General features: G+C 40.3%; 1 protein-coding gene across 2 annotated transcripts in view; it reads left to right on the top strand.

The window, feature by feature from the left end:
- mgll (monoglyceride lipase) overlaps positions 1-13,960 on the top strand; it is a 31,784-nt gene that overhangs the window by 3,435 nt on the left and 14,389 nt on the right. For both annotated transcript variants that reach the window (XM_054608426.1, XM_054608425.1), the window contains 2 exons: positions 7,780-7,886; positions 12,263-12,399. In XM_054608426.1, coding sequence (XP_054464401.1) covers positions 7,780-7,886; positions 12,263-12,399 — 244 coding nt within the window. The remainder of the gene's footprint in view (positions 1-7,779; positions 7,887-12,262; positions 12,400-13,960) is intronic.

Below are 13,960 nucleotides of genomic sequence, written 5' to 3'. Positions count from 1 at the left end.
CACTTTATTTTGAAAAACCCTATCTTTCCAAGCACGAGGAAAATGCTGGCTATCAAATGACAACATCTGTCTCCTGATACCCATAAACCCTTGTGTTTTGAGGTTCCTCCTTGTCGTTGTTCTCAACCTTAATGAACAGCATCATCGTTCATTTGAAAGAGGCCTGAGGTTCTGACTCATAGTGCATTCTGGTGTCTGAGTGTAAATCACAATGTGGACTCTTAGTCAAAAAGACATCAAACAATACAACTAGATGTGTTTTAAAAACATCTCAGTGTATACTAAGAATTTTGAAATTCTCCTTCCGTGTGTTAATGAATGGGTCCACGCGTGGTGCTAGGGTCTGCTGTTGGAGGCCCCTTGCTCTGCACTACCAACAGAACCCAGATGTCACATTTAAGCTCGCTTACATATCACACAGTTGCATGCAGCACGGAAGGAAAGGGATGTGACAGAGGCGCCCACAAAACATCTGGAGTCAAGACATAACTGATCTCTCTCACATATTCTCACACACACACACACACAGCACACACATTTCATTAGAGCAGTGACTCATTAACCACACTTGTGTCCGTGCCTCTGCTGCATAATTGCTCAGTAAACCGCGGCTCATAGTTTACAGCAGCACACGTGTTTATTCTGCAGTTATCCTCGATTTATTCTGTATTTGTGTATGCAAATACTTTTTATACCTGTGTGCAGATATTTGTGTATGTGAGTAGCAAATGTTGGATGATGTTCTTGTGGTTGGATTGAACTTCTTGCTCATGCTAAATTGTAAAGGTACATGATCTGCTCAGGCAGTGGGACAAACATTCATAACTGCCCACAATTCCTCGGAGGACTGACGCCATACTGAGGTTCCTGATTCATCCCCACACTACCCTATGAACAGAACTCTACTACCTGCTCATATATTTCCTGCTTGTAAACAAAGAGTTTTGTTTCAGAATAACCAATTCTGAAAACCTTTCCTACTCCAGCTGCCAATAGCATCAATACACCAAATAACAAATTTGATTGGCATACCATAACAGCTTTACTGTTCCTCTGAAAATCATGTTTTTTGGAAGTAAAAAGCTGTACCACTGCAGGCTTAAAATAGCTGCAGATCTCTCTGTGTAACTGTTTCAGAGCCAAGGCCGTTGGATGGCTTATGTAACAGCGTTCTCACTGGAGGCCAGTTAGTGACCATGCTAACCATGCATGCAGGCATGTAACAGAGAGTCATGCAAGGCTCCATGAAATGCTTTGTATCAGTCATGGTGTGTTTATCGGTCGACCAACGTGTGCTTTTGATAGCTGATAATAGTAAATATTTTGTGGTCGTTTCACGTGCATTGTACTCAAATAGAAAAGCTTTAGAAGCTGCATCTACACTCACAGGACAATTCAATTCTTCCCTGAAGTCTGAAGCAGACTAATTAACGAATTTCAGCTGAGCTAGCAGCTACTAGAAGCTGTATGTGGTAGGCTTACTGCACTTTTTACAAGCTGACAAAACAGTAGCTATTCAGTAAAGTCACACTCCCACCATAACCCCAAACTGAGTTATTGGTCTGAATATGCTGCCGTCAGTGTATATCATAGTGTAATAGTGTGTAGTTCTGAGGGAAATCAGCCTCTCCTGAACACACTGGCATCTTAATCTCTTAATGCATAATCAAAGTTACACACAAAATGTCATTAGAGAGTAAGACTGCTGAGCTAGTGGCACAAACTGAGACACTCAGCCTGCTGTCTGTCGTACAGCCTACACTCAACCGTGGAAAATATACTCTGATACGCACCTCCTGCACTCTGATGTTACAATAACATAGTTCTCTTTGGTCTGGATGGATGCAGCCTCCAGACTCACAGCATCCCACTCAGATTAGTAATTTAACACAGCGTGACACAGCGTGTCAGAGCCCAATTATGAAATCTCTGTGGATGCAGCTTAGCCACAAGCTTATAGCATTATATGAATTTAAGTACAAAAAAATATTAATGAACATCAGCATGAATGGGAAGTAGAATTTCAAAATTCTTAGTATACACTGAGATGTTTTTAAAACACAAGCTTCATCTCGAACATGCTATACTGGATGGATGGATGGATACATTTTATACTTATAGATTATTTCTGAAAACAGAACATGTATCCTTTTCACTTTTGTAATAAGAATAGTTTCATATCGGCCATAGTAGCAGCTGGTGCATTGATAAGCTTTGACGATCAAAGGAATCTCCAGACAAGAGATTTTCTGTCTGACAGTTTATTCAAACTGCAGCCAAACGACTAAAACTCATTATAAAATGTTTCAAATTGAATTAATGCATGACAATGGTAAATACTGTGACTTCTGATAATATCAACAGCAAGATATTTGGTTCTTGAGACAAAGAAAAGCACAATATCCGCACAGTTGAACTGCTGGAACTAGCGTATGTTTTTGCTTGAAAGTGGCTTAAATGATTTATCAATGAATCACCATCATTGTCAACACAATTAAGAGCTTTGATGTGATATTATATATATTGACTCAAGTAACTGGACCAACTGTAGGCCAGACAGTTATGGCATGGGGTATTTATTTAGCAAAGAATGAGGAAGTTAAGCAGTGTTTGTTAATGAATCTCACACAATGGATGGGAAATGCACCTGTTTTTGTGTTTAACGGCAAAGTGTTGGAATTGCCTCGGAGAGGTTTGATGACTTTGGTTGATTGTTACGTTACTCTATGGCAGTAAATGTTGGAGCAAAAAACGAGGAGAGACTATCATAGGAGCTAGTTTTTATTTTTGCTTGTTTGCTCATCTCAGGATCCTGGACTATTTCAGAAAACATGTCTTTGTGGTTTAATAGTTAAACTGTCCGATCGATTTGGGAATCAATAAATCTGTTGTTGGTGGACCAAATGCTTCCAAACATGCTCCGGTGTCAGCAGCTGAATGCAGCTTATGGAATAAAACACATATCAGTATTTTCTCTTAGTTACAAAACAAGTATTTTAAGGGCAAATATTGACTGGTTGGTAATTGTTGTAAATGTCCTTCAAGGACAGCAATGACATCAACAGAGGGATGTATGTGAACTTAGCCTATTGAGTGTGAACAACTTCAGCATAACCTTCCTGATATTTTGTTGTTACACTCACTTTCTGTACAGTGCAAATCTTAAATATGTCTCCTTTCATCTCTTTTCCAGTTGTTTTGTTTAGACTTAAATGCATAAATTGGGAAATTACTGGTAACAACACTTTACATAATTGCACATGTACATGTTTTGTACATGTGCAATTATACCATCACAAGTCAATTCACATACCAAATGAAGCCTTAACGATTTTACATGGGTATATGAGCAGGACACTGAAGGCAGGGAAAGTATCTATGAATATTCACTGGTACATTCTCAAGAAGAAATGATTAACCTTTCTGGTATGGGGTTTTTCACGTCCACCATGTTGCCAACATGCTGTATGTTCTGTAGGAATAACATGATAAATAGATAATTGATAGGTCTGGAAGATACAGCAATAAAACATTCAAAAATATCCTTATTTGAAATTGTTCTTGTTGGTGTGAGAATGAGATGGGGTCAAAGGTCATTGAAAAGCCCATTTACTTCTAAAACCAGGAAGTAGGTGAAAGGTGGAGGGGAGGGACATCCGCAATGATTGACAGATCTTCCGATAGACGTCAAACTGGGGCTTTGAACCCTCATGGAGACCAGCATAACAGCCATACATGCACTGCAAACCTGTATTTTCAACAAACATAACGCACATCTGTGTGTGTAACTAGGTCAAGCTGTTATTGATGTTTTCCGCTGCTGGTGTCTTGGTGATTTTCCTTTTTGTGTTAGTTAGATCATTTCATTTTCCAGCTGCTCACTGCTAACGCTCGTCAGTGGAATATACTTTACAAAGATCAAAACTCTTTAATGGTTCCCTTTTTTGCGTTTAGTGTTTAAAATATTAGGGCCACTTGTATTTCCATAAAATTCATTGAGTAAGTACCAGCTGTGATCATTTACTGTGAATTTATTTATATCCACCTAAGAAAGTGTGCTTTGAGCTTGTTACGACATGCAAGTTTGAGGAACACACATTTCCTTTTCTTTATTTGCAGAACCAGTTAGCTTGATTCAAATCTCCACAAAGCAGCAGTTTAACCTACGCTGCAGATATCCAGACTCACTTTGCATGTGCATCTCATCAATGAGGACATAACTTCCCTCTTCTCTTACTCTGACATTCAGTTTCCAAGTCAATGATTGCATCTTGTGACAGTGACTGTTGAGTTTTAATGTTTCATGTTTTTTTGCACCACAAATGAAAAGTTCTGAGTTCTACTGTTTTAAGGACTGGAAGTTTTATTCTTTACTTTTACTGGCCAGCAGCTTCTAAGGTCATGTTTCTCTGGCCAAAAAACAACTTATTTACAAAGCCCTTTATTAATCGTGCATTTATTTTTTACTGCCTTCAGGGGATCGTTTCATCGTGTCATCTGAGATCTTTGTGGTTCCTATATGCTCTTGGCTCAATTCTGCACTCTGCAAAGATGAACGTGGAACATTTCCATTATTGTGCATCTCTTTGGTTTACCTTCACTGCTGTAACCTTCCCTTCTGTGGGTTCCTGCTGCCTGTCTCCATTCCTCTCCATCACACAGCGATTTCCTCTATCTCTCTCTGCTGTGGGGTTTTTTTCTTTCTGCACAGCACACACACACTTGCACATACACACTTTCTTTTCCATACCGGTTTGTCACACTTCATTCCTCTCTCAGCCTCCATGTCATTTTCAATTTGTCACATTGTTCTTTCTGTCATATCCATTTTGTTTTTCTCCAAGTGCATCAAATCTCACTGTCACCTGGGGATTCACGGTCTCTTACAATGTCTGAAGGTGTCTTAGACACTATTGACAGTTCTACTGCAACTGCTACCCGCAGGGCTACTTGGTGAACTACTGTAACTGACAAGATAGCAAGATGACTGTGAATACTCCAGCCAGCTTGGGGACATGCTTGCGCAAGGCAGATTTTAAAACGTGGTCATTTTAAATGCTGCTGTGACCCGGCCTATAATTAAATATAATTTGTTTAAAGTACAGTCGCTGTACCTGGAATACTCTTCATTCAGTTTAAATTTGGCAGTGTGTAAAACTCACAGATGAAGGTGCAGAATGTGGCATTCGAGCACAGTTGGAAAGGTTCGTAAGTTCCTAAATAATCTTGGAGTAGCCAGTCAGCGTTGCATTAAGGGGATTAGGTTCTTGGCTTTGTTTCGGGTCTGTGGTTGATTCGAGTAGCTCCGAGTAGAGCCAGAGGGAGGACTAAACTCTCTCTCTCTCTCTCTCTCTCTCTCTCTCTCTCTCTCTCTCTCTCTCTCTCTCTTTGAGTGTTTTAATAAGGCTGGTTATAAGCCATGTTGTTCCAGCAACTGAAACTGGTGTGGGAGAGAAGTGGGTCTCTAGTTCCCATGAGAGATGAGGGAGAAGGACAGAGTGAGAGAGTGAGAGAGAGAGAGAGAGGGGGAAGAGAGATAATGAGAAAGACAAATGAAAAGCCTCTTTTCTTGTTACAGGAAGATTCAAGTATTTCAGTTACACTCAAAGGAATCAATTCATTTGTTTCTAGAGAATAATCATCCAGGTGAGAATTGTCCTAAAGATTATCGGTAATGTATAGAATTTACCACAAATATTTCAGGCCAAAACATTCTATTATGAACATGATTGTGTGAGCTGAATATATCTAGTAGTCCTGATTTGTGTTGAAGGCATTCAGAGGAGTCCTACTGTAACTTACTAACACAGCTCACAATTGGTACAATGCTAAAAGTAATGTGCCTGAGCAATAATTAAAGGACTGTAGGTGTTATAAAGTATAATTCTGCAAAAGCAAGGCTTATTTTAAGCCTAAAATATACCCAGAAACGGGTTTTTTGTGTAACGTTTAAAAGACATTTCACACTTTGGAAGCTGCCATGTCTACTGCCAAGTCTTTTTACAGGGGCGTCATTAGTCATTTCTTTCAGATTTAAAACAGCCCAGTGTGTAATGCATTAGTTACCCAGGTGAAGGAAGGCTTCAGGTTGTTGAAGTTTAAGTAAAGTAGTATAACCCCAAAATGTCACAGCCTATTGAAGAAACTCTTGTCTTCTGAGCCTTGCCAGACCACCTTATGCAAAGTGGAAACAGTGGGCTGGCTCTGCACAACTGAGCCGACATACTGATGATGACTGGACATTGTCACGTGTCTGCAGATGACTGTATATGAGTCAATGCAGACATCTGTTGAGATAAGATTTCTGTATAATTAAATCCTACAAAACAATGCAGACCAGACGTATTGCCTTTATTTGATTTTTGTATTTCCTCTTTCTGGCACCTCAGGCAGAAAAAAACTGACAAAGTGAGAGAAATGCAGTAAAAGAGGTTTTCAGGCAGACCAACAAAGTATTTAGGAATTAATGGAAGGAATGAATCTTTCAGCTAATTAAAAATGTCACATTGCCGTGTGTTGTTCGCTGTACAGTCGCCTCAACAATGAACGCAGATTAGCCCCATTAATCCCCTGCTGCCATTCCGCATGTGTGTTAGAGAACATTGTGCCTATACAAAGAAACTCATTCACACACACACACACACACACACACACACACACACACACACACACACACACACACACACACACACACACACACACACACACACACACACACACACACACACACACACATACTCGCATACAAAAGCGCACACACACATACAGTACATGGATACACACACTTGCTATGAGCCAACAAGGGCCGAGGAAGTCTTAGCCCGAGGCGAGGGCTTTTCCAAAAGGAAGGACAGAATAGATTTGCCAAAGAAGCCTGATGAACAGATACTCCTATTCTACTCTTCTACCCGTCTTAAACTCTCACTCACTTTATCCCTGTTTCACTGGCTTCCCTTTTCCTCTGTCGCTGAATACATTTGGGCTAATTGTCTGCTGCTGATTGAAGCTCTCACAGGCTTCTCAGCTGTGCTGCAGTCCAGTGAAGGAACACTGCAGCGTTTCAGTGCTGCTCTGCTGATTAATATGCACTGATAGAAGAAGTAAAGAGCTTAAAGAAAACCTGCTCTCACAGCCGGTGCTTTAATTAGCAAAAGGTCTCTCTTTCTGAGAAAAAATGAATATATTTTTAATGATATCTTCTCTTCCCCAACTTTAATGGATGTTAGAGATGACATTAACGAGGGATTATCCTGTTAGCTTTTACAGATAATGTTTTCGTCATTCTGTGTTGGTTGTAGCTTTATGTTTGGGGAATGTGTGGCAAAGACTAGTTGTGGTACCTCAAATGAAATCCAGACAAAGACCCTGTTGTCCATCCAGCCTGGTGCTGCATAGATGTCATAATATATTATATATTTAAAATGTTACATATCATGCATGCATATTTGGCTCTTTAGCTGTTAAATGCTTAACAATGTTTACCTCTAACTGTGTCTGCCTGCTGTTTGGGGCTGACCAATAAAACTACGGAGCTTTTTCTTGAAGAAAAGCTGCCTGCTGCTGCCCAAAACTACGCGATCAGAGCAGTGAGACAGTCAGGAAAGAAGGAAGGGGTGTGTCAGATAGACTCATGGATAGAAATCTTCAAGGTTTACCTCAACTGAAACAGTTGGATCTACCAAGGAAGGAAATGCAAACAGCAGTTTGTTTGTCTCTGTAAACACATGAATTAACTCTTTTTCCTCCTCCTCCTCCTCCTCCTCCTCCTCCTCCTCTTAGGGCTCTGGTGTTAATCGTCCACGGGGCCGGGGAGCACTGCGGGCCGTATGATGAGATCGCACAGAAACTGAAGGAACTGTCCCTGCTGGTGTTTGCACACGACCACGGTGAGTCACAAACACACATGTTACATTTATACGCTAACACATACGCTCATGTTGCCCTTGTGTTCATCAGTAGTTCAAACACAGAATAACTTCTGCATAGGTTCAAAGAAAGCCCACCCCCCTTCTGCCTGATTAAAGCCCTTTTTAATTGTTGAGTGAACGAAGCCTGTTAGGGAAAATGAATTAGGTAAGTGTGTAGCTGGATGTGCTTTAAATGTGCTGTCGAGGAAAACTTCAGAGATGCTACTGTGGTTTGAAGTGTGAATGAATCTTCTGGCTCCATCCGGGTTTCATTGGATCTCTGTCGGGCTGAAACATCAGCAATGGACGACCTGGTTCTGAGCTCAGACAACAGTCACACAGTGAACTGGTGTTTAGGCTTTTAGCTGATTCTCAAGGCGATATTGAATGACAGTAAACAGGTAAATGTTTAGCATCTTAGTCAAGCAACACCAAGATCTAAATTAAAAACACCCCAACAATCTAAAATACAAAAAAAAGTGGATAACAGCTTACGAGAGGCAGGTGATGGCCAAAGCAGCCGTAAGTGGGAAACTGGAAATTACAAAAAGAACATTAAGTTGTAACAGTAAATATTACAAAACACAACAAATGGATTATAATCAGTACAGCTGTTGATGGTTTTCTGATGGACTTTTTGGTTGAAATCTTTTCAGCCTCTCTAGCAGCATGTCTGTATGGAGGTCCACAAATATTGGATGGTTTTGAAATCTGGTACAGACATTCATGATCCCCAGATAATAAATCTCAACTACTTTTAAATATCATGAGGATGATATTTTTGGTTTTGAGTGAAATGGCATTACAACTTTGGATAGATGATATTTGGTAAAGACATTCATGTCCCCCTCAGGATGGATTGTAATAACTTTGGTGAAAGCCTTTTCATCACTTTAATACCAAAATACATCAGCATGATCATTTGGTGTTCGTGAGCATGTTAGCATAAGGATGATAGCATTCATTTCAAAGGATTCCTGTTGCTAAGCACAGTCTCAGTGATCCATTACCGTGGCTGTTGACTCTAAGGCGTGACTTGCTATGTGGAAAAAAGCAGTCTCTCAGGTTGTACAAGGCATGTTTTTCTATTGATATATATAACAAAACCTTTTCCTCAACTGTATGTTCCCTTTGAACAGAAAATGTGAAACGGGTTCTGAACGAAGGATTTAATAGAAACGGCAAAATACGTAAAAAATGTTTTAGCTTGATAGGAAAATTCAATCAGGTAATGGCAATCTCTTCTCTGATTCATTCCTCCACATAGGTGCCCTTAGGCAAGGCAGTGTGCTGTTACTGGTCTTAGATACAGCAGGAGTGAGTGAAGTTGTGTGACTGCATCAGAGCCTCGCTGCAAAAAGAGCAGCATGTGTGTTCAGTAAACTCATCGGCAGGCTAACAGGATAGAGGGTGAGAAGGCAAACACATAAAGTCCCAGCTGTAAATGTAGACGTATTTGCAGAGGTAGACATCTCGATAAAGAGCTGGCAGAGACGATAAAAAAAGAGAGTGAATGATGAGGACGACTGATTGCTGCTCACACAGGAGCAGTTTGTTCAGAGGCTGGCAGTAAAATGTCACACCGTTAAATGGAAAATACTGAACCGTAGACACTAGTTTTCCATCTATCTATCTATCTATCTCACCACACACACACACACACACACACACACACACACACACACACACACACACACACACACACACACACACACACACACACACACACACACACCGCCTCGGGCAGCCCCTGATAGAGTTCAGCAGTTGAGATCTTTCACTTATTCTACCTCTGTCACAAGTTTCTTCTGTCTCGCATGTATTTCTGTCTAATTATAGGACTTTTAGGTCTTTTTCCCTCGCAGCCTGCACAGACTGAAGGTTTGCTCCATCTGTCACACACGCTGCAGCTATTTACCAGATGACAACCTCCAAATATGGCATGGTGACTGGTTAATTCACTCTCAATGTAACAGCAAAATACCAAACTGATAGTTGACACACGTGAAACATTTGGGCTTTTGTAGAATGTGGATGTCTAGATGGATGCGTATCACTGAACTCATAGAACGCCAGCACTGATATGTCATGTTGAAATATTCATAATGGATGATTGTTTGGTGATGCTCAAATCGTGTTTGTCCTGTATTGTATATCATTAGGAATGAATGGAATTGTGACAGTTAATTAGATCAGCGCTTACAAAGTTATGCATCCATCAGTCCGTGCAAAGTTATTTTTTCCTGCAACTCTGGATTAGAGACGCTTCCTCAAGAGGACAATATCTGGAAAAAAACATGAATTCTTTTTTGTTTGATCGAGTTTATTTTAGACTTAAAAAAAAGTAAAAGAGATGACATTAAACACGCCATAAAACAGCCATCATCATTTGTACCATTATATTCACCAAGCACTAAAAACATCCATAAATTCACATCCATAAAAAACAGAGTTTGTCAGCATGCCATAGAATGACATCACATAGACTCTGAAGTGTACCAGGTGAAGCTCTTGTTAAGATTCACCCAAGCCTTTCTTCATATCAGACATGTTTAATACTGTTACAACAGTGTTTCACTATAATAACTCAATATCTGTTTAGACTCCACTTGTGGTTGGTCACAGGAGGAGTTATTGTAGTTGGCAAATACTTTAATAGTGTGTTAGAAACCATTTATTCAACATTTATTCAACTGCCAAATAAAGGGCGTATTTCCCTTTTATATAATTGTTGAAGTCACCTTGGGCTAAAATAACAACTTTGTGATATTTTACAGACAAAATAATCAGTTAATTAAAAAAGTTAATCAAGAGATTTGCTATTATTGACTATAATAATTAGTTGCTGCCTGAATTCCGTTAAACCATGTAATTCTCCATCAACACCTGACATGTGGGCACACTTATGGTCACACCTGTGAAAAAATACATTTTAAAATCAATAAAAACAATTGGTATAATCCTGCAGCAGATAGGGTATCCGTTAAGGTAAGGTAGACGTTGGCCTGTTGTTTGCGTCTCTTCCAGTCGTGCAGCAGTGGATGTCGGTGTTCATACCTCAGTGTGGGTCAGTTGTCTGAAGTGTGCTCATGTGTGAATATCTGTGTGTTGGAGAGTAATAACAATAGATGTGGATTCAGTAGAGCGTGAGGTCATTGATCTCATGTGGGAGGGGGTGCAGTGTGCATCGATCCGAAGTTTGCAGCGCTCCGTCGCTCTCTGCTGCTGTGATTGGTACATTGATTTCCACGCTGTGATGATCGCTTCAGTATTGACGAGGAGAAAAAACATGTAGCGCACGTACACAGTCTTTATAAATACACACACACTTGAGATTGCAGAGCGAGAGCAGGAAGGTGTAAGCTGCACGTGTTGTGAATGTTTAGGTGCTCAGTGATGGTATTGGTTGCCATGGTAACCCGCCTCACCTCTCAACCACTGCCGCAGAAAGCTCGAGGAGACGACACACAATCTATGCATGCATAGACATACATATTCATCATTCTTTCCTCCTCACCATCTGTCAGTCAAATCTTTTCTCCCCCCGCTGTCTTTGTCTCCTCTCGTCCTCTCACCCCTCCACCTCCTCCACTTCCTGCCTTCCCTCCGTTTTCTCTCCACTCAACCCATGTTTTCTTTTCTCTTCCTCACTCTTCTTCTCCTTCCTCCTCTTGTCACCCTATTTTCTTCCTTCTACCTTTTTTTTGTCCTCCATCCTATTCTTTCCTGTCCCTTTCTTCTTCTTCTTCTTCTCACCCTAATCACGGGGCACATGCAATGTCCTTCATTTAATCGTTCCTTGCTCCATGCATGACCCAGACATTGTTCTGGTCCTCCATCATGAAGGCCCTTCCAGTGCTCTTATTTCTGTTTTTAGGAGTGAGGATACATGAGGGCATCCCTCCTCATCCTCCCTACCTCCATCTGCCCTCCTCTCTTCAGGTTGTCAAAGAAAGGGGGGTGGAGATTTCATCCACATGTTGCAAATAGCACCACTGGGAGAGAATGTGCTCAAAGCAGAACACATTAGTGTTTCATGTAATATAGACAAATATTGGAAATAATGAGAAGCTATAAGGTTTTTAGGTCCATCTGGAGTTCAGGGAACACGTTAGGAAAACGTTTCTGAGAACATGTCTTTCTCTTATATTCCTAGTTAGTTGTTTCAGCCAATCCAAACCAAGATCTAAAATTGGTGTACAAATGTCTTTCTTTCTTCTTTCTTTTTATTATGCATCTCTCAGCTATGTTACAAGGTGTTTTCCCTCCCTTTGAGGTATTAAAAAGGTCTTTCAAATGACCAGATATCTTGTAGTGGTACCAGTTTCCTCACACCAGTCTCTTTTGCTTCACAGTTGGCCATGGTCAGAGTGAAGGAGACAGGTTGAACATCAAAGACTTCCAGGTTTACATCAGAGACTCCCTGCAGCACGTCGACCTGATGAAGTCCCGCCACCCAGACCTGCCGGTCTTCATCTTGGGTCACTCCATGGTAGGACACTCTCCATGTAGCATTCTGCTGTTAGTGACAGGATGAACTGTGGCTCAGTCTGAGGGTTATGTTTTATTTTAATCACATTGCTGCATTTTAAGTAACAAGTCTGAGGATAGTAAACTCTCACAGTCCTCGAGGTTTGTCTCTCTGTTTTGTTTAGTGTGAAATTACATAATATTGTTTCTGGTACAGTGTGCTCTTTACACACACACACACACACACACACACACACACACACACACACACACACACACACACACACACACACACACACACACACACACACACACACACACACACACACACACACACACACACACAGGGACAGCTGAATGAGATCAGTTTTGAGAGGTTTACTGTGAAAACGTGACATTCAAATGAAAAAAAGGGAACACACTCCTCTGGTTTTACGTCCCAAAATAGTCAGCCATGAATGAAAAAGAGCATGAAAATCTGCTCTTCACAGTGAGCTTACCTCCACGAGAGCAGTAACGGGTTCAGTGACCGGCTCAAGGACAGTGTGGGTTTATTTGTTAAAGTACAAAAGACAGGAATGTAATGTAATGTTCTACTGACCTTCTGTGTCAGTGACAGTTTTCACCTTTATCACAAATTCCAGGCTTCAGTGAGAAATAAAAGATGTTCAATGCAGCAGCAGGTGTCCTAATAGACTTTATGTACAAAAGATGTATTCAGTGCAGATTACATAGGATTATTTAGTATTTATTTTCTATTTCAATCAATCGGTTGATTATTAAGTTTAGTCTTACATATTGTGAGCTACAACTATTTTCTTTCTGAGTTAGATAAGGAGTTCTCTCATATCTAATCTGCAGACAGCTGATACTGGTTTATCACAAAAGTTCTATAAATTATTCATTTTAAAATGTTCTTGATCTTCCTATCACCTGAGTCCAATTTAGGGAGTTAAAATTGTGTTAAATTCAATGCAAAAAGCAGCAAAAAAAACTGTGTGAATTCTACAGAGACAGGGAGAACCAGAATCCTCATTGAGAAAATGACATAATACCTGGAAACAAAATGCATCAAGGCCGGCCAGAGAAGTATTTTTAAACATTCAGTTTATTCAGTTTCTCACAGAGCTTCCTTCACAGCCTCTCACTGTTTTGCTCAGTGACCCACTAACTCGTACTGCAGCTAACAGAAGACAAACTGTACAGATAAGTGATATAATAAATGATTGGGTCCAGTCAGTTTTACTCCTTTGAACTCATTTGTGTCAGATGAGTGTGATATCCCATGTTGTATAAGGAAGATGCAAACTTCACTGACACAGGACATGAAACGAGAGCTTCTTTGAACAGAGTGCCGTTAGCACCACCTTTTTAAGTCAGAAACATTTCAGTGTTCAGTGTTTCTAGTCTTTTAGCTCACAGCTGGAAGACTCTTTTGATGCAGGGAACACAGAGAATAAATGCAAATTCATTACAGAACTGATGTGATTCACTGGGCCTGTTGGATTCTTAAGAAGAAATAAATTTTTTACAGAAGATATGACAAGATTTGAGGAAAAACTTTGATCTGTAGTTTAGAAAAT

Source organism: Anoplopoma fimbria, chromosome 12, assembly GCF_027596085.1.
Source record: "Anoplopoma fimbria isolate UVic2021 breed Golden Eagle Sablefish chromosome 12, Afim_UVic_2022, whole genome shotgun sequence".
Taxonomy (NCBI): domain Eukaryota; kingdom Metazoa; phylum Chordata; class Actinopteri; order Perciformes; family Anoplopomatidae; genus Anoplopoma; species Anoplopoma fimbria.
The sequence above is the reverse complement of the archived record's forward strand: the minus strand, read 5'-3'. Positions and strand labels throughout refer to the sequence as shown.